The following is a 26534-nucleotide window of genomic DNA, read 5'->3' as shown; positions in this document are numbered from 1 at the left end:
AGAACAATGCGCATGCGTGAATTTTCTTCGGAAACTTCTTTTCCCTTTCCAGCTGTGTTGCCATAGAAACCGGCGCACAGTTGTTTACACGTTTATGTTTATCTATTCAGATTTTATAATATCTAATCAGAGTAACGGTGAATATCAGTGTGTTCGTGTTCGTCAATAAATGTTAATTTTTTTAATAACATGATTAACGAAAACAGAGTCACTGGGCATTTAAACCTTATGGGAACTAAAAAATATCTTTCTTAATTTATGTAATATCTCAAGAATTTGTCGACCAACCGGTTCGCCAATCTTAATGCTCGTTAAAATTTTTATATTTAAATATTTTATGCAATTCCTACTTTAATAGCTTCTTCATCAAAATATTTTAAAACTTCAAATTTTGATAGTCATATAATTCACTCATAATATTATAAAGGCCTTCAGTCATAACGTAATATGTATCTCTCTCATTTTCTGTTAACACCCGTAGAATTTATGTTTTAAATTAAAGTGGAAAGAATTAATCTGCAATTAATATAATAATATTTTTTACTGAAACAAAGAATTTTTTTATAATCTGATTAATGAAAATAGAGTCACTCAGCGTTTAAACTTTATGGGCACTAAAGAATATCCTTTCCAATTTACGTATTATCTCAAGAATTTGTCAACAAAATTTTCTTAGATTCATCATGAGCAGATCGATTCATTAACAATGTTTACTTTTAAATGCATCAAACACTAAGAAAATGAAACGAATTGTTTAAAATAGACGGTTTAAAACAGGTTTTAAAAAAACTACTTAAAAAACGATGCACTTAAAACTATAAGCATATACAAAAAATATATAACTAACATAAATACATTTTAATTACAAAAACATGCAACGAACCTAAAAAAAATTTAAATCCAGTCCGCATCGGTTGATAATAATTCGTCAACACAATGCGGAATTCAGAACACAAAGCGCATGCGTGAATTTTCAACGCCAGTTACGTAACTCAAATACGTGATTTTTTTTCTACGCCAGTTGGGGTAACGCTATGCGGATTAGAAATTTTTAATTTCCTTTATTATGTTTTATTTTTATTCAAAAGTTCTTCAGAATGAATCTGAAGGATCGATTAATTAACAATGTTTAATTTTAAATGCATCAAACATTAAGAAAATAAACAGAATCGTTTGAAATAATCCGCCGAAAAATACTAACCCTAGCCTCATTACTGTTGGGAGAAAAAAACCCCGGAAGCCTTACTCATTTGGCGGTGGCGAAAATGGAAGATTTTTTTGGCGGAAAAGTTGGCGGTGGGGAAAAAGGAAGATTTTTTTGGCGGGAAAGTTAGTTTTTAAGTAATAATTAAAATTCTAATTAAAATTTCAAAAAAAGGGACCCCAGGTGCACATTCCCGACCCCTAAGGTATACATGTACCAAATTTGATAGCTGTATGTCAAATGACCTGGCCTGTAGAGCGCCAACACACACACACACACACATTGAGCTTTATTATAAGTATAGATTATTATTATTATTATTGAGACTTCAGCACGATTGAAATGAGCGAGCTTCTCTTAAAGGATGCATAATCAGACCAAAACAAAAGCCAATGGCGTTTGTATTTTTCTCCAACAGGTAGGAATGATGCGAACGTGTAGCTTCAGATCATCAAAACAACGTAATAAACGCATTTTACTCCTTAACTCTTTGAACTCGGAAAAGTTATTCGATGCAAAATTATTCACCTAATACAAAGATTTGTTTATTGCTCTGAAAAATAAATACACATAATTGTTTTAGTTCAAATTTCTTTGGAAAATTAATCTACATCTTTTTACCATTCTGTAAGCGTTTTAAACAATCAAAATTGAAAAAATATTTTAAAAAAACAACAACATCAAAGTGATACACCGTCTTGAATGATGAGTGACAGGCACCAGCCGAGTGTAAAGGGTTAATCTATGCTCAGAATGTTTTAGTTAGCTGATAATGAGTGTTGTAAGGGTTTTCAAGTAATGAATATAAACATAAAAAATCAACATCCTATATTGACTGTTCTGAATGTTAATAGAACATTGTATTGGTAATTTGAAAGAACACAGAAGAATCATGAGATTCATAACACAGCAGGGAAAAAGATTAATTCTGAATGGGATATAAAATAATCACGAGTTTACAGAAAAGGAATTTATATAGTGAGAGAAAACAGCGCTTCCTCTTCACCTCGCTGCAAAAACTGGATCAAGACCTGATCGTTAGTCGCATATCGTTGATCAGAAAAATACTGGTTTACAAAGTACTCAAAATTTATTAAGCGGCCTATTGCTCTTTCACACAACTCCGGGGAAGGGAGCTTGCAGTAGCGAATCCCATCAAACAGGAAATGTCTTATGAGATGAATTTATGTAAATTCATATATGTCTCTAATTTGAAACTGCGCATATCGTTATTTAGGTGTTGCTCTCAAAAGTTATCAACGTCTTTGCTCATAGGAAATAACAGCTACATGACTAGAGAAATTCAAAACTATGAAGATAATAAGTTTCGTTTACTAGTAACAGGTTATCGCTTTTTATGAGAAATAATGCCACGCTGTACGAATTCACGTTACGTAGATGCATACAATAATCTACTATATAGTATATTCTGGTCTGTATTTATCACCACGAGCAAACTTTTCAAAAATCTAAAATTATTGGATTTCATTGTTCTTTCTTTCAGCACCTCCGAGCGCACTCGGATCAGTGGACACGACGTCCCCAAAGGCACTATCGTGATATCGAATATCTGGAGTGTGCACCACGACCCCCAGCATTGGGAAGACCCATTCACTTTCAATCCAGAACGATTTCTAAAAGATGGAAAAGCCGTCAGACCGCCGGCTTTCATGCCCTTCTCCTATGGTAAGAGCCAAAGGGTCATGATATGTATACAAAATTAAAACCCCAGTGAAAGTCCTGAAACATTGCAAGTTTCAACCCCCTTTTCCTTTTTAAATTTCAAAATCCCCTTCAGAGGTGAATTAAGCTTATTGGGGAACCTAAGGCTGAAATTTTGCGGGCTCTTTGAAAGTATCACGTATATGTACTTGTATGTTTCAACTTTTCAGTTATGACGTTTTAAAACAAGACAATTTCGTATATTTATATTAATAATAATTGCGTTTTTAATTGCTTATTGTTTGAATTTAATTACATATTAATTTGTTTAACATCCTTTGTTCATAATTAATATCTTTTAATTTTTGTGATTTTAAATTTAGATTAGTTTACTTGATTGGTTTATTGCTTTTGATTAGTACTTTGATTGGTTAATTGCTTTAGATTAGTGCTTTGATTGGCTTATTGCTTTAGATTGGTTTATTGATTTGCTTAATAAATGCGTTAAGTATAACGGGAAATTTTAAGATTCATTACATAAAAGAAAAATAATTCGCTTTTTCTCAACAAAACTCGCTTGAATCAACGAAATAATTATTACATTCTAAGTAGCAATCAGCAAGTTATTAATCTCAATAACTAATTTGATTCCTTCCTCTGAAATATAACGTTAAACTGACAAAAAACAAGAAATGCAATATTTAAACTTCATGCCAATATAATTGATAAGTCTTTTCGCTTTTTTCGATATTCATATCTGCCTACATATTTAAAATACTTAAGGGCCATTTTCCCAGCTCCAATAATTGTATTAAATTGAATTTTTTTTTAAAAAATTTCAAATGAAAGCTGATCATTCCTAGATACGTCAGGGATATTCTGTCTCTCATCGTCCTAAAGTATCTAGAAGTATCGCAAAATAAAAATTTAATAAAGCCCACAGCTTTAAGAACTGTTCCAATTCCGTCAATTTTATTCGCCAATTAGTACTTTTAAAATAACTGGAAAATCAAAGAATCAGTCCTCCAATCCCATCCATTGGTCCACTTTCGTCTATTTTTATTTCATCAGTTAATACCTTTTGTTACTCAATAATATAAGTACATAAGGCATCAATGGTCGCTTGTCCCCCACTGACCCCCATTTGTGAGAATTTTTAAAAACTCTACTTCACTCTAATGAAAAAATAATAAGTCCCCTAGAATATAGATTTCAGCAATTTTTATTTCATATGGCAATTTATGACGCCTGGTTGCGTTATAAATAGTCGTCTACACCATCTTCCTTTTTTGAGAGATAATACTTCGACACGGCCTTATCAACTGGATCAGAATTGCCGCTTTGTTTATGTAATGAATGATAACGTTTTTATTATTATTATTATTATTGTGTAAGTGTAATTAAAATATTTCTTTTATTTGATGTGATAAAATGCAGCTCATCTACGTTGGTTTACTACAAACGTAATTAGAACAGCAGTCCACAGAAAGTAGCTAATGATGAATAATTTTACCTTTTTTAATCATTTAGAGGCATGAATAATGAACAAAAGAAACGCATCTTCAAAAATTATTCTACAAAGTATTTAAAAATTAAATGAAATATTAATACTAAATTTGTAAGATGTTTAAATTATCCTATAATTAAAAAATGATCTAAATTAATTTAATTGAACTAATTAAAAAAATTAATACACTTTTCAAAATCGTCATTTAAAAACATTATTTTTAAAACTAACATTAATATCATCATTTAAAAACATTATTCATTTAAAAAAACATCATAGTTAAAAATGAATAAATCATGAACACAAACTAAAAATTTGAATTAATCAATTAAATTTAAATTTCATTAGTGAGTAATTTGATACTCTTATATAATTGAAAAAAAAGAAATTATCAATTCTAATAAATAAAAAATACTTTTTAACTTTTGAAATATTCCATGTTTCTTGAAAATGGCATAAAATTTTGAATTTCAAAATTATACAAAACTCAAACTCAGTACCTCTAAAAAAAATTATTATAACTGTTTATAAACTATGTATAAATAAAGTAATTATAAAGTAAAATCTGAACTGCATTTGTTTGCAATTTTTCTGAAAAAATTCTTTAGTTATTTTAGATATAATTAATGGTATGTAATTGTTCTTGTCCCATTTATATATATATATATATATATATATATATGTATATATATATATATATATATATATATATATAACGGAAGAATTTTTATATATGTGAAAAACATTACATTCTTTCTTATGAAGTCGGAGTCAAGGCTTATTTCTTCTTCTGTGCAGCTTCAAATGTTTTTATACTTACAGCAAAAAGTAAACTTATAAGCTTTTTCATATTAATACGATCTAGAATAATTAGAGTATTTAAAGCTTTAACGATTTTAATTTCGTTCGTTGATTTCTGATTGGGATAATAAAACTGAGTTTAAAATAACTGATGAGCATTCTCAAATAAATCTTAAACGAGTTTAACAAGAGTGTGAAAGGGAAACAAAAATACTTGGAGCAAGAGATTTCTAACCGCCCCAAATAACTAAAAGGATGTTGGGGAGCAATTGTCACATCTACTAAGTAATCACAACTAAAAATTGCTGACGCGCATTCAAAAGAAAAGCACATTATTCACTTAAATCATCGAAACAACAACTTCATGTGAAAATGCTTTCTTTGAAATAGCGTCCATCCCGCCTCAATCTTGAGGGAAAAAGAAATCTGTTATATTATCTGAATCAAAATTTTTGTATGTATTTAGGCCCGGGTTGATCGATGCTCCGATGGATTGGGTTGATAACCGACTTTTGCATCAGGTACAGGTTGATTTTCGACTAGGTATTTTTACATAAAACTGTAGTATCTGATACAGCCAGTTACTATTTCTTTTCCTACGGAATGAAACGCGGTATACTAGCTAGATATCGATTCTTGCATTTGGACCGAGTCTAATACCTGATATTAATGTGGTTACAAAACAGAGATTTCTCTTCAGGAATTGGCGGCGGCTTTAGTTTTGACGGTGATTGACGGATGTATGAGAAGAGGAAAGGAAAATCTTAACCGATATATTTAGTATAGGAGAAGGCGAGGACATGTGTAGTATTTGCTCTGTTACATGGAGTAAAAGGCAGTAATTATTAGAAGAGAAATATATATAATTAAAAGTATCATGCAAGCTCATACCGACATTGAGACAGTGTCATTCGGTATTAATCGAGTCCAAAAACTGATATAGAGTACCTGATACTCTTAGTATCATTTTATTATCTGATACTTTTGCATACCTGATACAAAGTATTAGGTTGATACGTTTTCTCCCAATTCTATTCAGCACACATCTAATTTAAAAGGAAACGACATTAGCGTCAAAATGTTCAAAACACAATAAGAGGAACATGGATAGGAGTAAAGTACTGCAGACTTACTTCTCGAACATGATTGAAAAAGCATTTTATGTAAAGAGTACTTACAAAAGACTCTATTAAAAAAATAAGCAGTTTTTCTTATTAGTTTTATACAAACAAATCTAAATGATGGAAAAGCACAAAAATGAATGAATTTAAGCATAAAAATGAAGAATATATTTAAATTCGTTTTTGAAAATTATTAAAACCAGGAAAAAAATTCAATATAATAATTATGTATAGTTATTTTTAAAAATTTAATTTATTCTTTAAATATTCGTGAAATTTATTCTGAAAGAATTGTATCTGTTGTCATTAATAGGATTTGATATAAATTAACTAAATGAATGGTAATTTAAGAAAACGACTTAAAAAAGAAGACAGACGCCAACGACAAACAGAGTTCCCTCGTGATCATCTTCCCAAATGCTGACGACGGGCGCAACGATAGCGATCCAACTATCGATGTACTTACCAGCAATTAGGGTTGTGCCAATTTTCAATTTATTTTTAAAAAAATCGATTTTTTTTTAATGCTCTTTTGAAAAATATCGATCTTTAAAATTAAAAGGTATGTCCCAAAATAGCCCTAGAGTTGCTTTAAAACGGAATGTTAATGTAACTAATCTCATCTTTTTCAGGGAAAAGAAAGTGTCCCGGGGAAGATATGGCGATGGCCCTCGTTTTCTTGTACTTCGCCACTCTGATGCAGCGTTACACCGTCTCCATCCCGAACGAAGGTACGGACGTCCGGCAACTCTTGGGGGTCGCGAATGTCGCCCTCTTGGAGAAAGTTTGCTTGAAGAAAAGATTTCAATAGTTGCTTTAAAATCAGCTATTCAAGTCTGTTTGATATCAGGGTATATTTTAATCCTTTTATTTATAATAACACACTCAGAAGATTATAAAAGTTATTCTCAAAGCATTTTAAACTGTGAAACGTCATCTTACAAATGCGTCTTTCACAACGAAATAAAAGCTTTAATAATCAGCGATTAAATAGTTTTGGAATTACATACTTTATTGTCGACAATGGATATTTGCTTTCAGTACGAAGAGAAGCGATTCTGTAGTTGTGTATTACACATACAGCGGTACACCGTTTTCAGGAGGGAACACAAGTCATTGCAAGCCTCTCATTAATCCTGCGGTGATGTAAACAACCGTCATTTGTTCAGATGGTGAATTACATTTTGTGGCCTTTATTACAGAAATTAAAATTTATAATAAATATCTACATAACCATTTAACCTGTTAATAATATCTGTACACTCTTGCATATTTTGTGCAATAAACAAAGATTTCGCCCATAAAATGCGTCTTCTCCTAATCCTATAGTTGGACATTTGTAGAATTACTGCGACTATTGAAAGGAAGTCAGAGGACGCTATAATATATTTTCGGAAAAATATATTAAATTTTTTTAATGTATTTGCAACAGTTGATTATAACTGTTTTTTTAATACATTACTTTTTCACATTTTTATGGGAAATTCGTCCGGTGGGCGAACGGTGTAAAGCCCAACAATCTAGATAGCAGAAAATGATGCTTTATTCCAAAAGACGAAATGGGAACAAGATGGCAAAATACACAAACACCAAATGTTTATTAAACAACCGCAATAATAAAACCGCTCAGAGAAAACTCGCCGATATTGTATTTGAATTTGCTCTACTCCTTCTCGCGTGCGCACCTCTGCTCTCGTGACTAGGTGGGGAAGTTTTTAGAAAGAGTCTGTGTCTTCGTTTCTAATCGAGATTTCGCCAAAATTCGAGCACTTTCAAAAACCTTCGGTTTTGTCACCAATGCCCCCAAATTCGTTGTCAAAATCCTAATTTGCCACCAAGGCTAGATGTCATTGACTTATTATCCATTCAGTTATTGGTGGATTTTGACAATATGAAGCAACAGCCGCTGCTATATTTTGAAGTTGTCCAAGGCAAATTATATTGATGACAAGAAAGTAACACGAATTAAATTTATTTGAGCTTTTGACCTTATCTTCATGCTTGTTTTCAAATATTTTATAATTTGAACGCAATTCCTATATATTATTTAATGCACTTATAGATCTTATTTCTCCTCATACATACAGTTCCTTAGTGAATTTCATTTTTCATAATTTCAAAAACAAATGTCCAATTTGTTGACACTATTAAGATTCCCAAGTTCCATAACATGGATCAGAATAGATTTTGACGCGAATTTATCAGAAGTTATAATTATTTTGAGGTTATACCTCAAATGTGATAAAGTGGGTTGTTTTATTTACTCATTTTTGAACTCAAAGAAATGCTAGTTTTATATGTTAGTAGATTCTCTGACTGAAAAATTTATAATAAGAAAAATCCCAATAGTATATGCATGATTTTGAGAGCTTCAATTGCTAAAGGGCTTTAGAAATTTAACTGAATATTGCATAAAATTCAGTATTTAAGTTTTTTTCAATGATTTCAAAAAATTTTATTTATAAAGTCATTTTCTAAAATTAAATCCTCTAGAAACAAATCTTTAGAAGATGCTTTTTATCTGATAGATAAATGGCCTGTTACACCCCCTAGAGGGTCACACTGATGGGAAACCAGCCACAAAGGGAACCCCTCCCTTCATGGAGATAGCTTTATCAGCTGAATGTGGCGGACAATGAAAATGAACAAAGGCATTTTAAAAATTATATTTTCTTTATCAAATCTTGCTATAATGCAAAAAACAGTTCATAAAAATTTACAAGGCTACACACTAAGAGCAAACAGACCTCCATGAAAGCACTGGCAGGAATTTCATCACAGAAGCTTCATAATACACTTAAGCTTTTAATTTCTTAAATATATATATATATATATATATATATATATATATATATATATATATATATATATATATATATATATATATATATATAATTTGAACAGCAAGTCACAACATAAAAATATAGTGTGGTCCCATATATATTACATTTTGCAAATTGAACAAAATTGCTCAATTACAAACAAAACAAATCATTATAATTCAAAGCTTAAAGTTACATAAACAAATAAAACAACTGGGTGTTTTAAAGATAAATATCAAGCAACAGTAAGCAGCAACAACAGCCAAAGAGTACAAAACTTATTCAAATAATTCTACAACAAGCCTAAAAAATTTTTAAACTTTCAAACTCTGTTATTTCAGCTTAATAATCAAAGTTTTACAGAAAAAAGGTAAGTTTACAAAGGTTATAGAAGTATATATTAATTTCAGAATGGCCACCATTGAAGTAAAAAAAAAAAATGCATACAATAATTAAATAATATATAGCACTCTAGCCATATGAATATCAGAAGATCCATAATCGTAAATTCATTAGAGGAAACATAAAATGAAAATATCGGAATTTTTTTTCCAGGTATGTAACACAGAAAATAGGCAACTCTCCTAAATGCTGAGTTGAGTGTTCTGTTCTAAGACATTTATTATTTGCTTATTACAGAAAACTATTTATGAAAAGTAATAAATAAGATAACCAACAAATTAAAACAAATAGAAACACTTTAAAAATTGTGCAAAATACGCTGAGCAAATGGTTTCCTCAAAATAATAATATGCTTAACACTTCTCATTTTTGTATATTTATAGTTAAACAGAAATAAATGCTATTTGAGTGCAAGACTAGCTTGAGTTAAAAAAAAAAACTGTGGCACAATATTCAGAAATAATAATTCTGACTAGGCATGAAATGATTTCCATTAATGACAGCATGGAAATGAGAATATATATATATATATTAGAAAGCAAATTTTTTTAAAAAAAATCATTGCATATCATTTCAAATTTTTATATTTCGTTCAATATAATTTCTATTAATGATCACACTGAAACAATCCACTAATGATAACATGAAAAGAAATATGCTCCTTTTGCTTATAAACAAATATGAACATAAACTCATTGTGTACTGTTCTTCAATTTCACATCAATGAAGAAAATTAGTATTCCAGACTTTTGAAAAGCATTAGGAGAATTTTTTTCATACAGTATTCACAAAATAAGTTGAACAGATGGGCAAATTTTAAAATCAATGCAGCATATTTTTAATAAAATTACACAAGTAAAAAATGCAATGACACATGATTTTCAAAATGCCACTATATTTACAATAATTTACAACAATGTTCACAGTTCAGCAATGACAAAATTAGAAAAAGTTCTAAGTATTACTAATATTTGATTAAAGACTTTATGTCAGCGTGAATGAAAACCCATACTGACACAGCCTATCTTAAAGGGATGTCAGACCAAAAAATAGTTGGGTGTTTTACAAATGTTAGGTCAGCAGTATATTTTATACAGAAATAGCATTTTTACAATCAAGCACTGTCTAATGCCCAATAGCAATGAAGCAAGCAAATGAATTATTATGCAGAGACAGCTCCAGTCATGCTACGGACAAGGCCACTAAGAATTTTGTTTTTATTCTCAGATTGCTTGAAAGCCTTCTCCATTTTCAGCTTACTTTCTTCAGCAATTTGGAGTTTCCGCAAAAGGCACGCTTGGTCATGCATCAGATCTTTCAATAAAATATCAACCATGGTCGGTTGGTTTTTCTGAAAAGATGAAATTAGAAGAATTAAAGTCATACTTTTGCCACATGCCAGTTAGTCACATGAAAAGTGAGAGACAATTTAATGAATGAAAATATAACAGGGCTCTGACAAGTTGACACCTGCTCACCAAACTCAAACAAACGAGTAGTTGCATTTGTAGAAAAATTTTAAGAATGGGTTACAGAGAAATAATAGAGTTGAAATGAATAGGACTTGGTGCATTCTTTCTCCTGCTTCACATTATCAGTATATCTTCAATTGTTGCCACAAAGAAGAAAGACGCAACCAATTGGTGATTTCAAACTAGATTCATCTAAAATTCTGCAATTATCACATAACACTCGTCAGAATCAGATTATGTCAGCACAAATCTAAAGTAATAAAGGAATAAATTGAGACAAAGTTTTCCTGTAACTTTTTTCACCCCATCAGCATCTCTAAATAAATAATATCAAATTGTCTGTTTCTAAATTTGAAGCTAAAATTTATTTCTATATTTAAATAATTATTTGTTGTCTTTGAATGGCTAATAAAAAAATCTGAAAGATTTTCAAAAGTCAAAAACTGTAACATTTTCAATTTCTCTATCTTCTTTTGTGGCAGCTTATAAACCATCTAGTTGCAGCAATATATGATATCTAGGAACAAGTGAAATTGATGTATTTTTTTATCTAATCAATTGAAAAAGCAATTCAAATCACTGCTCAATAAAAACAGGAATACTGCATTTCCATCCAACTGTTTGCCTTGAAAAAATGTGCAGAAATATATACAATAAGATTGAGGCTCCTTTACCTTCTAGATAATATTGTAAATGTGATCAAATAAATGTTCCCAAACACATAATTCTTAAAAAAAAAAAAAAGCATTGGTTTCCCTCCCTCTCCACAAGTGTCTTTGGTCATCAAATATACCATTTTTCCTTGTAAGTATTTTAGGGATTTGAAGAAGATTTTCTTTACTGTAAAAAGGCCAATTAGTTATACATCAATTTTATGACATTGAAATGTAGTTTTTAAAAAAAAAAGGGAAAAAGGAAAAAAAAGCATGTCATTTAATCACCTCTCACAAGGAACACACATTTCCAGCAAAGAGGATGACATTCCTTTTGTCTCATAGTAGAACACCAATAGTCATGAAAATCTAAGAGGTGATTGCACTTAGGCCATAGAATTGATTGTGTGTTTGCACCAAAAGTATTCTAAAGCCATAGGGATTTCTAGAAATTTTCTGCTAATGCATGCTTTTCCCTTTCTTGCTCTTTTACCTGTCCTCCTGGGGGCCCATACTGTCCTATGTGTAAGGGGGTCCATTTGCTAATGGGTAAACTGACAACTTAACCAAGTCCATCATTGGTTTTAGAGACAATGCAGAAAGCTTAATGCAATGAGAAAATTACTCATAGGAATTATCTGAAATTTTTCATGGCCATATAAAATTATCATGTTTGGTGATTTATGCCTAAACTTAAGTGTTGCCCTTTAAAAAGATTTAAACTTTAATTTGAATACTTTTCACATGTTAAAAACCACTTTTTACTCATAAGTATATATGCAAAATGTATGGAATACTTAACATTAACATAATAAAATTTTTTAGGCCAATAACTACTTTATTTTTTTAAATATAAATAAAAATTCAAAAATGAATCTTAACACCAGAAGGTCAAAATTTTGTGAGTTCATAATTTCGAAACAAATAAACTTAGACAAATAAAATTTATTTTCTGGATATACCTTTTGATGTAGTATAGAAATTTGGCTAAAAATTATTCTCATTGTCAATAGAGATTTTTTATTTCAATGCAATTTTGAAATCAAAAGTCTTCATAAGCTAATTCGTTTTAAATGATATCTCTTTTTACGATATTATGATGAATGATGAACATTTTAGATCCCAAGAATATCAATTGCACTCATTATCAAAAAGCTAATTTTCATAGTCTTTTCTAACTTTTCTTTAACAACCAGCAGTGAGCACCATTTAACTGATAGAGAAATTATTTTATTTTGCATTTATGTAAAATATTAATTCGATTTTTGACATACAAAAATAATTGCAGCAGAATCTTCTCCATTTTGAAGTGTAAATAAGAATACATTGTTTGAAAATAAATTCATTTTCCTAACTTGAATCAAAAACAGTCCCAAAAATGATCGAACATGATTAAATTTAAATGAATAACTAATCTTCAGTAAAAATTAACAAGAATCAAATGAATCAAAAATAATTGTAAAATATGCATGCTAAAAGTGGAACTTTCATCAGGCACTTAGTATTCAAAACAATTCAAGTGCAATTTTTTATGTTAATGCAATTAATAAAAATATTGCAATAGTATAAAATTAATATAATATTCAAAAAAATATTGTAATGGTGGACTGTTATTATACAAAAATAAACAAGTGACTTAAAAAAAAAGCCAGCAACAAAGCAAAACATTTTTACATACATTTATAGTCTTCTTTTTATCATCAGAAAGAGTGGGACTGTCAACTTCATGGCTATGTGTTCCTAAAGAAAGTAAGAAATAATACTAAATACAATAAAAACGCTTGAAATTAAATACATACTTTTTATTATGTAAAATTAAAATTCATACCATTCGAAAGAAATGTTTTCCTCAATTTTCCGATAGTACGACTTTCTTCATCAGAATTTTCTTCTGTTAAAAATGAAAATTCTATTTACAAAATGCATTCATAATGTTAATTCAATCTGTGATAGCCAGAACCATGACTCACCAGATGAGGATTCACTGCCACGTCTTTTGTAGCCAGAAATTAATGTCTTCCTGTAATCTGAGAGCCATGAATGGGTTCGATTGACTGCTTTAGAAGGCGTTACATCGGAGGCAGAATTCTGTTGCATGTTTTCGATTTCAAGTGTTAATTCGTCAATTTTATCTTTAAGTTCCTAAGATAAAATTAAAAAATTATAATTCAAATGTAGCTTTTATATTATATCAGAAATGAAAAAATTGTCTCAAATTTATACACAACAAAAGTAAAAGCCCATTACAAATTATGTATTCTTATCAATACATATTTATATGGTTACATGCATATGAAAATATATAAAAAAATTTTTATATACAATTGGCATAATTTCTTTTTATTAAGAAAACATTTTAATCTGCAAAATATTATTAATAATAATAATTTTCAATTTATTCATGAACTTGCATTTTAAAGATTGGTAAATCATTAACATATTGATCATAAATTTGCAGTTTTTGGGTAGATAGCGTTATAATGCAAGAAATAGGAGAACTGGAAGTCTTGTGAATACAACGGCTTTGTTTGAAATAACCTACACCTCTCCTCTCCCATATTTTTAAGTCATCCCTAAACAATCATTAAATGGTAAAATTTACCCAAGCATTGTTGTTAATGAAGAAGAGGAGTTTGAGTTATCACATCTTTGCACTAATGACAGTGGGAAAAACTTTTATTTCTGAAACATGCATGATGAAATTTTAGTGTGAAAATATCATGTACATAACTGATTTTTCTTATTATGAAAACCTAGAGAAATTTATCATTCCTGACAAAATTGTTAAATTTTTTTTTAAATTTGTAGAATTTCAAATATCCCAATTTTTATACTCTGAATATTTTGTTTATCTTCCTTGATATAAAAGAATTAAAATTAATATGTAAAGTATTTTAACAGCTTAATTTTTTTTGTTTAATGTTTTCTTTTTTTTGGGGGGGGGATTTTAATAAGTTTTGAAATAGTTGGCAAAGTTGTCCCTTTTCTAATATATCCATATAAATGCTGGCTTAGATTGACATGTTTCTAAAGAATGTAAGATCAAATAACAAAATAAATAGTTTAAGATGATTTTAAAGTATTTTTATGCATTGTTAATTGGAAAAAAAAACTATTCAAAGAAAAGAAAAATGTGGTGTTCTGGTTATGCTACTCTATAATTAAGCACTTTACCAATTTCACTCTCCCAGTTGATCAATATTTTCAGTGGAGTCTCACTGATCCTGGCGTAATTTAAACAGGCTGCAATTAAGATTTTTTAATATTTATTATATACTGCATAATTTTCATTATAATTTGGCCATTTTATGCAATTAAATGAATTTATTTTAACTGCAGCATAGTTCTACAGTCTGATATACCTACCAGATTACCAAAAGACTACAATATTAAAAAAAAAAAGTTTGATTTCATTTATCCAAATTCTTCCTATAGCAATGGTTTAGTATGCAATTGTCCCTCTATCAGCAGGCAGTTTGATATAATAAATCAAAATGCACATTAAAATTTAAAACAAAAGAAAAAAAAGTACCTGGTTCAATTTTTTATACTTTTCTAACTCTTGCAACAAATTCTGGTGACTTTGTTCTTGCACATCATTTGCATGAGATTCTAAGTCTGCAAGCTGAAATAAACCAAAATAACACACTTTTATTAGGTACTAAAATATAGAAACTAATTTTTGTATTTTAGAAATACAGGGTTAATTGAAAAGAATGAAGTAAAAAAAAAAAAAAAAATGCAAAAGATGAAGTGTCAGCAGAAATATTTTAAGTAAATTGGAATTTTAAGTACACTCATAATATATTTAAATTTTTGAGCTTCAATGCTTAAGATTGCCTAAATATATTAGTATATACTTTAATTTCTTAACTATATTATTTCCAATAGTTCATACTCATGCATTGCTTAGTATTTAATTGAATAAAATTATAATTGACATTTCAAGATATCATTCTGAAATGCACAACCTCACCCTCCTAAATATGTGTGTGCTAAGTTTGATATTCTAGTCAAATGGTCTGCCATATAAAGCCCTAACACACACATGCGTGCACACACACACACATTTTATTAAAAGTGGCGATTTAATAAAGCCATTTTCAATTTTTGAAAGCAATAGAAGAAAGAACACATTTGATATCTGGGAGAATAAGAGAAATTAGAGTAAAGCAGATAGATAAACCAGATGCTTATATTTTTAATGGCTTTATAATGTCCTAGGAGATTGCTTTAAGAAAGCAAATTTATACAATAAATAAAAACAAGTGGAAAAAATAATATCTATCTAATATCTATCACAATTTGATGCATAAAGTATTTTTTAAGCTAATTATGAACAAAATGAAAGTTATGCATACGAGATTTAATTGAAATCAAAGTTAATCGATGATAATGAAAAAGCTAGATACTAAAAGCAGCTAGTTTAAATAAAAATAAAACATTTTTTAATATATTTTAAATATTCTAATAGTACAAATTTTGGTAGAACTGTTAACTTGTCAAGCCAACTAACTTCCAAAGAAATTAAATAACAAAACTGCTAATGAATAAAAAAAATGCAAAGAAAAAAATCCTTTGAAAAAAAAATCACCAGAAATGTATAGGACATTTAATTTTAATTAATAAAATAAAAGTAAATTAATCTCATAAATAAAGTAAAAGTAAAAAATTAGATAACCGAAAAATCTTAAAATCCCTGGGCAGTCGTAAACTTTATACTCACTCTCTGTTTCAGATCTGGCACAATGAGAAGTTCCTTCTGCAATACTTCGTTTAGTTTTTGAGCCTCAAGATATTTTTCAGATGCTTCGTGCAATTCCTGCTCCAAGCGAATGTTTTCCTAAAAACAGTTGTTCATGCTTAGTAGTCTAGTGAAAAATATGTGATCTTCTACATATCCAACTTTGGCCATTTCATATACAAGTAATAGAGCCTATTTTATCACTGTTATGAACTATAACTTTGAATTAATGTGAATTTCTAAGCATTAAAACAATCAACTTTAATCCATATGAATTCTCTAAATATTAATAAAATAATAATCTACTTTTAATGATTAAATTAAAATAAGCAACTTTATCTGTTTAGCAAGAGCTACTAAATTGATTTAAAATATATTATAAATAAGCTAATATTCATTCATTTATTTAAATTTTAAAGAAAATGGAGACTTTATTGAAAAATGCTTAATTTTCACTAATAAAAAGCTATTTGTTCTGAATAAACAGTTATTGCATCACCAAAAAAATTAATAAGTTTCTAATTAATACAGATGAAACATTACACATACCTAAATTCATTTTTCAATTCCTCTTTCTGGATAAAATTTCATTTTTTTAATAACAAAAATTACTTTCCTATTCCATACCCTAGCCGACTTTTAAAATAACATTCCCATTTTTAAAAGCCCCGTTAGGAACTTGAAAGATTTTTCTTTCAATTCTCGCTCTCTATGAATACATGCACATGACCGACATCGCATTCCGCTTTTTCTGTTCATCCAGCAGTTCGCCCATTAAATGAACTCTTCCAGAGCTTGGAGGCAGTTCTTTTATCTTTTCCAAATTCGCACGTCTGCTGGCCTTGGCGTTCCAGCACAAAAAATGGATTTTCTGGATCAGCAGTAGTAACAACAACTTAAGAAATAGAATTTAGTGTATATTACTTGACCCTCAAGACAGTTGTTTTCGTGATTTTGAATCGGTGTCGAATAATGAGATGATGACAACTGATCCGGTGCATTCTCTAAACATTCGTATAGACCTGATAATAGGAAATTTGAGCCCGACGGATTTAACTTGCATCAAGACTGCTTACAGGCATGTTCTTCAGTGATTTTTTTTTCCCGAGACTTTACTACAGGCTACCACAGCTCAATGAAAACAGAAAACGACCGGTATAAATGTTGAGATTAATAAATGAGCTTTAAAAAATCCACTTATGTTATTGGCGCATTACCTGCTGCAACAAATGAAGGCGCGTCTTGAGCTTGGCCTCCTCTTCCCGCGCTGCCTCCATGTCAAGCTGCAGCTGCTGCTTTAGTTTGTTGCTTTGGGAGCTCATTGATTCTCTCTCCTGCTGAAGCTCCTCCATCAGCACACGCGCTTGCTCCTGATACTTCTTCTCCATCAAACTGCAAGAAAAAATTTACAATCAGAAGCAAGAAAGCGACAATATGTCGGAGAAATGATTAGCAGCTTGCAGTAGTAACATTATCCCCAGTTTTGGCTCGATTTCTCTTTGGAGAAAATGCTCAGCAGAAGTACTGCCGAGTTTAGAACATTGCATCGTTATAGTTACAATTATTATAATGTATGCAAATGAAAGCTAAATTGCAATCAATGTCCTTTAAGCAGTTAATCACTACAGTCAATGCAGCTTGTCCGATACGAACTGCATGTATGGATCGGATCTAAATGATACGTAACTAATGGATCTAACTTTCATCAGAGGACTAAAGGAGCCTTTTCATATAGCCGCGGAAGTTGTTTTGTCTGCAGCCCTTAGCAAAAGGAATAGATAGAGATAGCGCGTGTAACCCTAGAGATAACATGAAGCACACACTTTTAATCTCGAATGTATGTGAGAAGACAGCAGTATTATTATTTAAAAATTCCAAAACAAAAGATCCATTACTGTTATTTTTAAATGTTTTTAGGATTTTATATTTGAATCTGCAATTTCGCGATTCTTCAATTTCTATTTCTGTATAAATCTTTGTTGCGTTTAGAAACCGGTTTTCACACTGAATTAGATTCTAATATTTTGGATTGCACTGAAGCAGATTTTGCGGTAATGATGATAGGAATAATTTTGTAATAAAATGAACTAAAGAAGAAGATAAAATGAACTCGAAAATGGCTGCTGATAAAAAGTAAGTTATAAGATGACAACATTGTCTTCATGCCATCTTCTGCCTACTTCCTTTCCTTTAACAATGTACAATTTTTTAAAAATAATTTTTTTGAATACTTATTCCAGAATGGATTATGACTGAACGGATTTCAAAGAGCCAGTTTTTCATTAATTAAAACGATGAAAGCAGAATCTTTTCCTGGAGATCATATGTATGGTATGATATCTGTTATGTACAAGAGGTGTTCAAATGAATAGTTAGGAAGCGACATTGTGGGTATAAAGATTTTATTCAAAGTATACACCAAAGGCCTGAGCACAACGATCCCATTAATTAACGAGCCAAAAGATTCCTTGTTCCCAGAACGAGAATCCCTTGGCCATGACGAGACCCAGTCCTTCACAGCGTCCTTGAGTTCGCCGTCCGAGTTGAAGGGCTTCCTTTTCAGATGTTTTTTCAGGAGACCAAACACATGAAAATCGCAGGGCGATATGTCCGGGCGGTAGGGCTCCCATTTGAATTTGGCCAGTTCCGCGTGTGTAACCCTAGAGACGTGTGGTCGCGCGTTACCATGGAGCAAAACCACACCATCCGTGAATAGGCCCGGTGTTTTGTTCTTCGTGGATCTGCGTAGACTTCGGAATGTCTCACAGTACACATCTGAGTTAATGGTTCTTCTGTGTTCGAGGAATTCAACAAATACAGGATCTTGGACGTCGATAAAGACGGTGAGTAACACTTTGCCTGCTGACGCCACGGCTTTGAACTTTTTAGGGGGAGGTGACGACATATGCTTCCACCAGCTCTCACTATGAGTCAGACGTGACGATCCACTCCAGAAAAGTGGGGTCTTTATGATACCGAAACGGATGTTAAAGTGCTACCCCATACGCAGTTAATTGTGCTGGTCGGTCAGCTGCTTCGGAACCCACTGCGCGGACACCTTCCGATAACACAATCTGTCGTAAACAATTGTCCACACTGTTCTAAAGCTGACATCCACCTTCACCGCCAACAATGTGACACGCCGATCACTTCTCACTAGGTCGCCCACCTTGTCGATGAGATCGGCCGTTAACTGTTCTTGTCTGGCCTGGTCTCGGATCATCAACCAAACTCTCACTATGAGCCAGACGATGATGCCAGAAAATGAAGTGCAGGAAAACGGGCACTTCATTTTCTCATTGACTTGTCTGACACACAGTCTTCCCCGTATAAGGTGACCATCCGCCGATGAATAGCGGCCGGTGTAACACGTTCCGCTGTCAGAAATCGGATAAACCGAGCTGCTCTTCAATCGTCGAATTTTGCAATGTGAACGCCATCCTGTCTTCACAAGCACTGCCACGTCAATTGGACGGCACTTTTTATAAAAGCCTCTGCTCTCTCCTGCGCATGCGGGCGCCCGCGAATTCTCCGATCTACGCCGGAGACTCCAATCGCTTTCCTAGATGTCTCGCTACGTTCTATCATAGCGGCATAGGCAAATATGTTAACGGTTACGTTGTTACGACGTTTCGCACCTTTTCATTTGAACACTCCTTGTATATTAATTTCCCTTTGACATCCAGTAACTTACATCCGATTTTTTTACAAACTTTCGCTGAAATAGCTATTTTAGCAGGTGAAAACTAGTTTAGGAGAAAAAAGAATTCTGAAACCAATTGCTTTCACGAAAAAACAATTCCTATCCAGCAGTGATATTATGTGCTTTTTCGTCACCTTGTAAGATATTCAACAAGTTCCAGAACTGAAACGGCAAAATGCAGCACCAACTGGTTCCAGTGTAATCACCAATTCGAAATAAATAAATAAAAAATACATAAATAATTGAATTTTTATACTTAATTTATAAAAACTAGCGCACTTCTATATTATTCGCATTCCATAAATTTATGCCCCATTTTAAAATTAACTTAGAAGAGATTTTTAAGTATCGCTAAATTTTAATCGATCTACACGTTTTGAGTACGAAAAACAAATTTTTAGATGCATGCATGTATGTGCGGACATTATAATGGAAAAGAAAAGTAAAGAAAGTTTATTCCCAAAGCTGTAATTTTCAAAGCTTCAAATTTTGGACGAAATTGATCCACAATGTTTTGTTTATCTACCCACATTTACGTTAACATTAAATTAAAAAACAGATTGATCTGGATGGAATAAAATTTGCTTAGTCAAACGTGTTAATTTTTGGACACAATCTGTCAATAAACAGAGTTCCACAATGTATAGACAGACGATGAAGCTTAATACAAAAAATGCCAGAGTAAAACATATCGAAGAGAGGATATTCTCATTGACAATGAGAGTATTTCGACCCACAACTTTGCTCATTTGCGATTGTTGATAAGTAGATTGTTGATACGTTGAAAGCGCGAGGGCAAGTCTTGGAACAAAACCGATTTTTACTTCCACAAACGTAAAAAAAGTATTACAATCGTCAAAAATTTCGATTTCGAAATGTGGATAAATCTCTACACTTCCATCATCTTTAGAATTAATGTCTGTGAACAGGGCACGCATCATGTTCCCAGACTAGGCCAAAAATTAGGCCATTTCACTAAAATTACAGAAGTCAATTACATTTTAGTTGCAATGTGTTCTATGGGAAATCTGCCTATTTATCCTTGTGAACATTATAATACAAAAAGGGAAATAGCTAGAGGATTGAAATTAAATATAGAGATTTCTTTTCCATTCAAATGCGCATGAAATTTCGGCTCCTGTCGGTAAGATACTTCGCCGTAACGTGAGGCATAAAACGCGCATTGGTGCACGAATCGAGAAGTGGAGGCGCGACTTACAGCAGCTTGTTGTGCAGTGAGCTCTCAAGTCTGGCGTGGTTGTCGTCCACCTCCTGGGCCAGCAGGGCGGCCCGAGAATTCGCTTCCTCCACACTCACTCGCAGCTTGTTCCGTTCACGTTGCATCTGCTCCATCGACTGCCTGCAAAAGACCATTCTTTTTAGCTTATCGATAAAAATCTAAAAAATTCAAGTGAATATTTTAGTTCATAAAATAATTAATCGCAATCTCACTACGAATGCAAGCAATGAGAGAGGCTATAAAAGGATGTTTAATCCACATACGTCCAACTTAAATTAAAGCACAGACATCAGTAAACGCCTTTTAAGTTGTTAAAAACAATAATTCCCAGATCGATTTAAAATCATTATTTTTCGTGGATATATATTAAAGGATTTATAATATTTAGTAAAATATAAAAAATAAATATTACTTTTGAATTTCATGCATTGTCACGAAAATAAATGAAGGTAAAGAAACAAACCAAAAAAACTGCGACTTCAAAATCTGCTTAATATACGCCAATCGAAAGTTACTTAGAAGCTTGAGATAATATATATATAGATTTGTTAGATATTTCTTTAAAAAAAAATGATTTAACCCTGGTGAAATGTAACTGTTGAATAAATAAAATGTTGGGCGTTAACGTCATTTCTGGCAGTTATATTTTCTCGCATATTAAGAGAAAGCATTGTTAAGCACAGAAAATTTGACTTTTTATTTATTTATTTCCGCTGTCAGACCATCCTGATCCGAACAGGAATTATGTCTTGTCATTTTGTGAACTCAATAATTGAAAAACGTTTTCAGCAAGAGGGATGAAATTTTGCTTATAATCTTAAAACCAAATCATTAAATTTCTAGACGAAATTTGCCTAAGGGAAGTCTGTTCGAAATGTGCCTGCAAACGCGATAACTGGAAAAACAAAAAGAATCAGATGAGAGAAATTAGGAATGTTGTTTTCCTATCAATAATAAAGTTGTGCACTAAATTCGTCAACAATGGGGCCATTTTATGGTCTACAAGCAGGAGTGAAGAGGGTGTGATGAGGAATCATTCCAAACATGCGGATTTTGAAGTCCCCTTCAATGCCGTGACTCCTCATCTCTCATAGTTCTTTCTTTAGGAACCACATTCAGAGAATGCAAGTTCCTGAAGACAGAACTGGAAAGAGTGATTTCAGTAACTTCTCATTTTGGAAGCGTATATAATAAATTCATTTCCACGTTCTTTTCAATAAAAAGGTCGCAGTTTTTTTTTTTTTTTTAAATATGTGCAAGGACTGAAAGACATTTCAGTTAAGATTTAGAGGTTAACGAAATTTCTTCTTGAAAAGCGCCACTTAGATTCTATTTTAAGGTGTCTTCCAAATGAGAAGGAAGAAATCAATTCGCTCCATTCATTTTCAACATTAATACTTAATAGTTTTGAGATTGTCGGTATGATTCAGAGGTAGTTACTAAAATCTGAATTTACAAATGAATACAAAAACATACATACTAAAGTGCAATGCCAGTAAAAAAGACGGTACTTGTAACTTGGCACCCGTTAGCAGTATGAAAGAGTATCGCCTGATGGATCTCAGTCATTTTATTTTTGATATGTGTCATTGGTACTTAGTGTGATGATATGCATTTGTTAATGTCCACAGAAAAATGCATTTTTAAATAAGACATACAAACGCTTTCATTCATTAGAAGAAATGATACGTTTTAGAGGTGGAGAAAATACTAAATACCAAATTTAACAATTTTTTTATTAATGTTGAAAAGTAGTTAAAAGTTAATTTGAAAATATGGCGACTTGCTTCATTTTATTATTTTTGTTTGCAGAGGCCGCAATTGCAATTAACGAATTGTATTATAAATTTAATTTAAAAATTATGTTATAACTTGAACTTAAATTATCCTAAATAGCTGAGTATCTCTTTAAAAAGTAAAAACGTTGACATTAGCATTGCTCCTTGATATGTCCTTCTAACATATAATTTGTAAAATAAAGTGAGCATGTCGTTCAGCATTAAAATTTTAGCATTCACATAAGCATATTTTATGCTCAAAATGCAACTGCAACCATTTCACGTGAGTGCCATGTCAGGGTATAAATTGCGTTGATATATTAAAGAAATTTGAGCTTCCCAACCCCTCATGAAGCCACAGTCATATTTCCTTGATGAAAAGCAAATAAAACTTTCAGTGGAAGGTTAGATTTTGTATAATTTGGTGTTTCACAGCCAACAGTTGATTGCGAAAAACGGTCTGGAGATAATCTGAGGAATTCGCCACATTTTAAGTCTAGTTATTTTGTCTTGAAAGTTAACAGCATTTAAGTAGATTCCTTATAGGAAAGCTATCTATACTTCTGAAAAGGAAAAATTCTTCATATGTTTTTCGATCACGGATCCTCATAACTGCAATCAAAATTTATATAAATTTACACATTTGTGTGATAAGTTGGTTTGTTTCTCGTTCTTTAAATTCCACCCTTTTTGTCAACACTATAAATTTAAACATAAAAACATTGCTACTTTGACTTTCGAGTCACAGGGGCTTTTGATTTACCTTAAGCCTTTCAAAATTTTATTACCTTGATTTTAACTGTTTAAAACTGCAGCACAAACAAGTTGAACAATTATGTCAAGAGGAGGATGCAAATCTTGGTTATGTTCATATATGGACCATCCGACTCAAAGCAAGTTTGTGTTAAAGTCAGGTGTGGCTTTGAAAATTTCATTTCTCCATAACATTTTCACGATTGAGGATTCAAGATTATTCAAATTAAGCACATTATCGCCTCAATATAACAAAAAACATTTTTGTACTGAATGCTTTCCGTTAGCTGCACATGCTTAAGCCGCTGTGGCCTTACGGATATGGTCTTAAATCTGCCAACTGACCCATTATAGGATCACCCTCGCTTGTCAGTCTAGAGTCTCGCTTGTCAGACGTCAGTCTAGAGTTTCCTGCAAATTGTCGGTAAACTGAACAGACATAAAAAAAAACTCCGGAAAACCACAAGAGAGGGGAAAGTGTGCCTATTTCCAAACGCGCACGTTTCGTCGGACACAGGGCTGTAGAAGTAATACATTGAAAACTGGTTTTCAGTCCTCACCTTCACTTCTTTTTTAACCTATGCACGCACTTGATACATCGTCGGTACGGTAGTCTACCCTGTGCCTTCGGGCGAACCTTTGCCTTATGGAAAGAATACATAAAAAAAAAAAAAAAAAAGACAAAAAAAGAAACGTACCTAAGGTATTGTAGCTCATTTTGATAGGTAACAAAAGCTAACTGTAGGACGGGACGCTTCAGGACATTGCAGATAATTTCTTCCAGCACAGTCGTCAGGTCCGAGAGGTTTATCTTCAGGTTTGTGTTGAAACCCAGCTCCTAGTAAAAGGACGAAGAAGCATCTGAAGCATTTATATTATTAAATGGCAAGATATCTAAAGACGTTTTAGTTATGTAAGTTTTAACAAGTACAAGATACTTAAGTTTTAATTAATTCCATGCGTTACTGAAAATTTCAGTTTTACTTTGCTGCATATATATTTATCAACATCTTGAATACATAATGTGATAATGTGCTGATTTTTAACAAAACCTTTCTTTTTTTTTTTGGAGAATTTTAATTCTTCAAATCTTAATTACATTTAGTGGTTAAAAGTCTATATAATATTTGTATTCCTCTATTTCAATTTGAAGTTTATTTAACTAGATTATTTACATACTGAAGTGTGTCCGTCCCCTTGGTTATCTAGAGCAACAATTCAAAGTTATCTACTTTAATAATAAAAAATAATTTATGATACCACGTTGCCTTAAGACTTTCGAAGCTTTTAAAATATCACTAAAATATAATCCGGGGAAGAAAAAAAAACATCGTTAAATTGTTGAAATGCTTTACGAAATTCAGACAAATAACTCGTATAGAAAGAAATAAACAAAAACAAATATATATGGTTTTAAGAAATAAAGGCAACCTTCAAATAATTCCCTCAGCATTTTAACTTTGAAACTTAAATCTAAATAGGTGATTTTTTTTTAATGACGGTAACAACTTCTATTAACTTTATAAATGTTATAACAGATGTTTAAAGTTAAATGCTGTTTAGATTGGGAGTACATTGCTTAGAAATACATTGGGAGTTTAATTTACAAAAGTGTTAAAAATTACCCAAATTTTACTTTTATATCACTATTTTGGGGAAATATTTCATATGTTCACAATCAACAGAACACACAGAATTGTAAATACGCATGAAAAATAAAATATGCACGATTTTTTTATTATACTGAAATGACACTCCGTTGAATCTTAACAGTAATGAGATAGGAAAGAGAAAAACACCCATGCTCTCAAAAACAATTAAGATTTTATCATTCTAAGCCGTCAGAGAATAACCCGTAATAATTAAAGTCAGCGGAAAATAAGCTTCAGGATGTCTTTAGGCTAAAACCGAGGGTTTTTTTTTTTTTTTTTTTTTTACTTTAATGACTTTAAATTAAATGCTTTCTTTTTATTTCAAGTCGTCAAAATTTGCAATAACTCTTTTTATAAAGATTAAATCAAAATCGAAAAAAAAAAAAATCAAGTTTTGGATGCCGGGATGAGATACCAGGACTTGAATTCCCAATGGTCCATCTCTGGTCTCTGTGAGGTAATGAGCTTTTCTTTCTTGTCTAGAGCCGCAACATCGTGCGATCCGTTCATATTCTAATAAAATTCTTAGCATTCTGCTTTTATCGTTTAAAACAATCCTTAACTTAGGAAGAAATCTTGCCCACAATCATTCAGCCTCTAATTTCATTTGCGCACGTAACATTCTCTTCAGTTTCGATGACTTCGGTGATGTGTTCAGGACAAGAAGCCCCTTCATCCCATCCCTGTAAATGTTGGCTCACCTTAATTGATCTGCTCTAAATATGCGCTCTTGTTTGATGGATGCTCGGAAGGGCATAAAATATTCCACCAACTGATTCGGAGAAAGTGAGAATCGTGCGTGCGCAGGAGAGATTCTTAATTAACTAAATCTTTTGAATTCTGTTTTTAATCTCCTTCGTAAGATTCAGTCTTTTGTTTTAAACGCACGCATTAAACGGATGGCGGCTCACACCTCTGAAAGGAATGAAATACGCGATGGACTCATCGATTCCCTTCTTCTGTGATGCGCGCAATGCAGCGATTTCTAAGTGTTATTTTAAAGATAGAATAAAAATCAAG

The 26534-nt window shown here is 31.6% G+C and overlaps 2 protein-coding genes across 2 annotated transcripts in view; one reads left to right on the top strand and one right to left on the bottom strand.

The window, feature by feature from the left end:
* Window positions 1-7286, top strand: part of LOC129971122 (cytochrome P450 2J6-like) — a 29043-nt gene extending 21757 nt beyond the window's left edge. Inside the window, exons 7-8 of the mRNA XM_056084612.1 lie at window positions 2709-2890; window positions 6928-7286. Coding sequence (XP_055940587.1) covers window positions 2709-2890; window positions 6928-7106 — 361 coding nt within the window. The 3' untranslated portion in view covers window positions 7107-7286. The remainder of the gene's footprint in view (window positions 1-2708; window positions 2891-6927) is intronic.
* Window positions 7287-9175: 1889 nt separating this feature from the next.
* LOC129971535 (ninein-like protein) overlaps window positions 9176-26534 on the bottom strand; it is a 77327-nt gene continuing 59968 nt past the window's right edge. Inside the window, exons 8-16 of the mRNA XM_056085402.1 lie at window positions 24561-24700; window positions 21311-21451; window positions 17606-17780; window positions 16371-16487; window positions 15177-15269; window positions 13615-13786; window positions 13473-13535; window positions 13323-13384; window positions 9176-10870 (exon numbers count right to left, since the gene is read on the bottom strand). Coding sequence (XP_055941377.1) covers window positions 10682-10870; window positions 13323-13384; window positions 13473-13535; window positions 13615-13786; window positions 15177-15269; window positions 16371-16487; window positions 17606-17780; window positions 21311-21451; window positions 24561-24700 — 1152 coding nt within the window. The 3' untranslated portion in view covers window positions 9176-10681. The remainder of the gene's footprint in view (window positions 10871-13322; window positions 13385-13472; window positions 13536-13614; window positions 13787-15176; window positions 15270-16370; window positions 16488-17605; window positions 17781-21310; window positions 21452-24560; window positions 24701-26534) is intronic.

The sequence above is a fragment of the Argiope bruennichi genome, chromosome 6 (assembly GCF_947563725.1).
Source record: "Argiope bruennichi chromosome 6, qqArgBrue1.1, whole genome shotgun sequence".
Lineage (NCBI taxonomy): Eukaryota > Metazoa > Arthropoda > Arachnida > Araneae > Araneidae > Argiope > Argiope bruennichi.
This window is presented reverse-complemented; position numbering and strand designations above follow the sequence as displayed.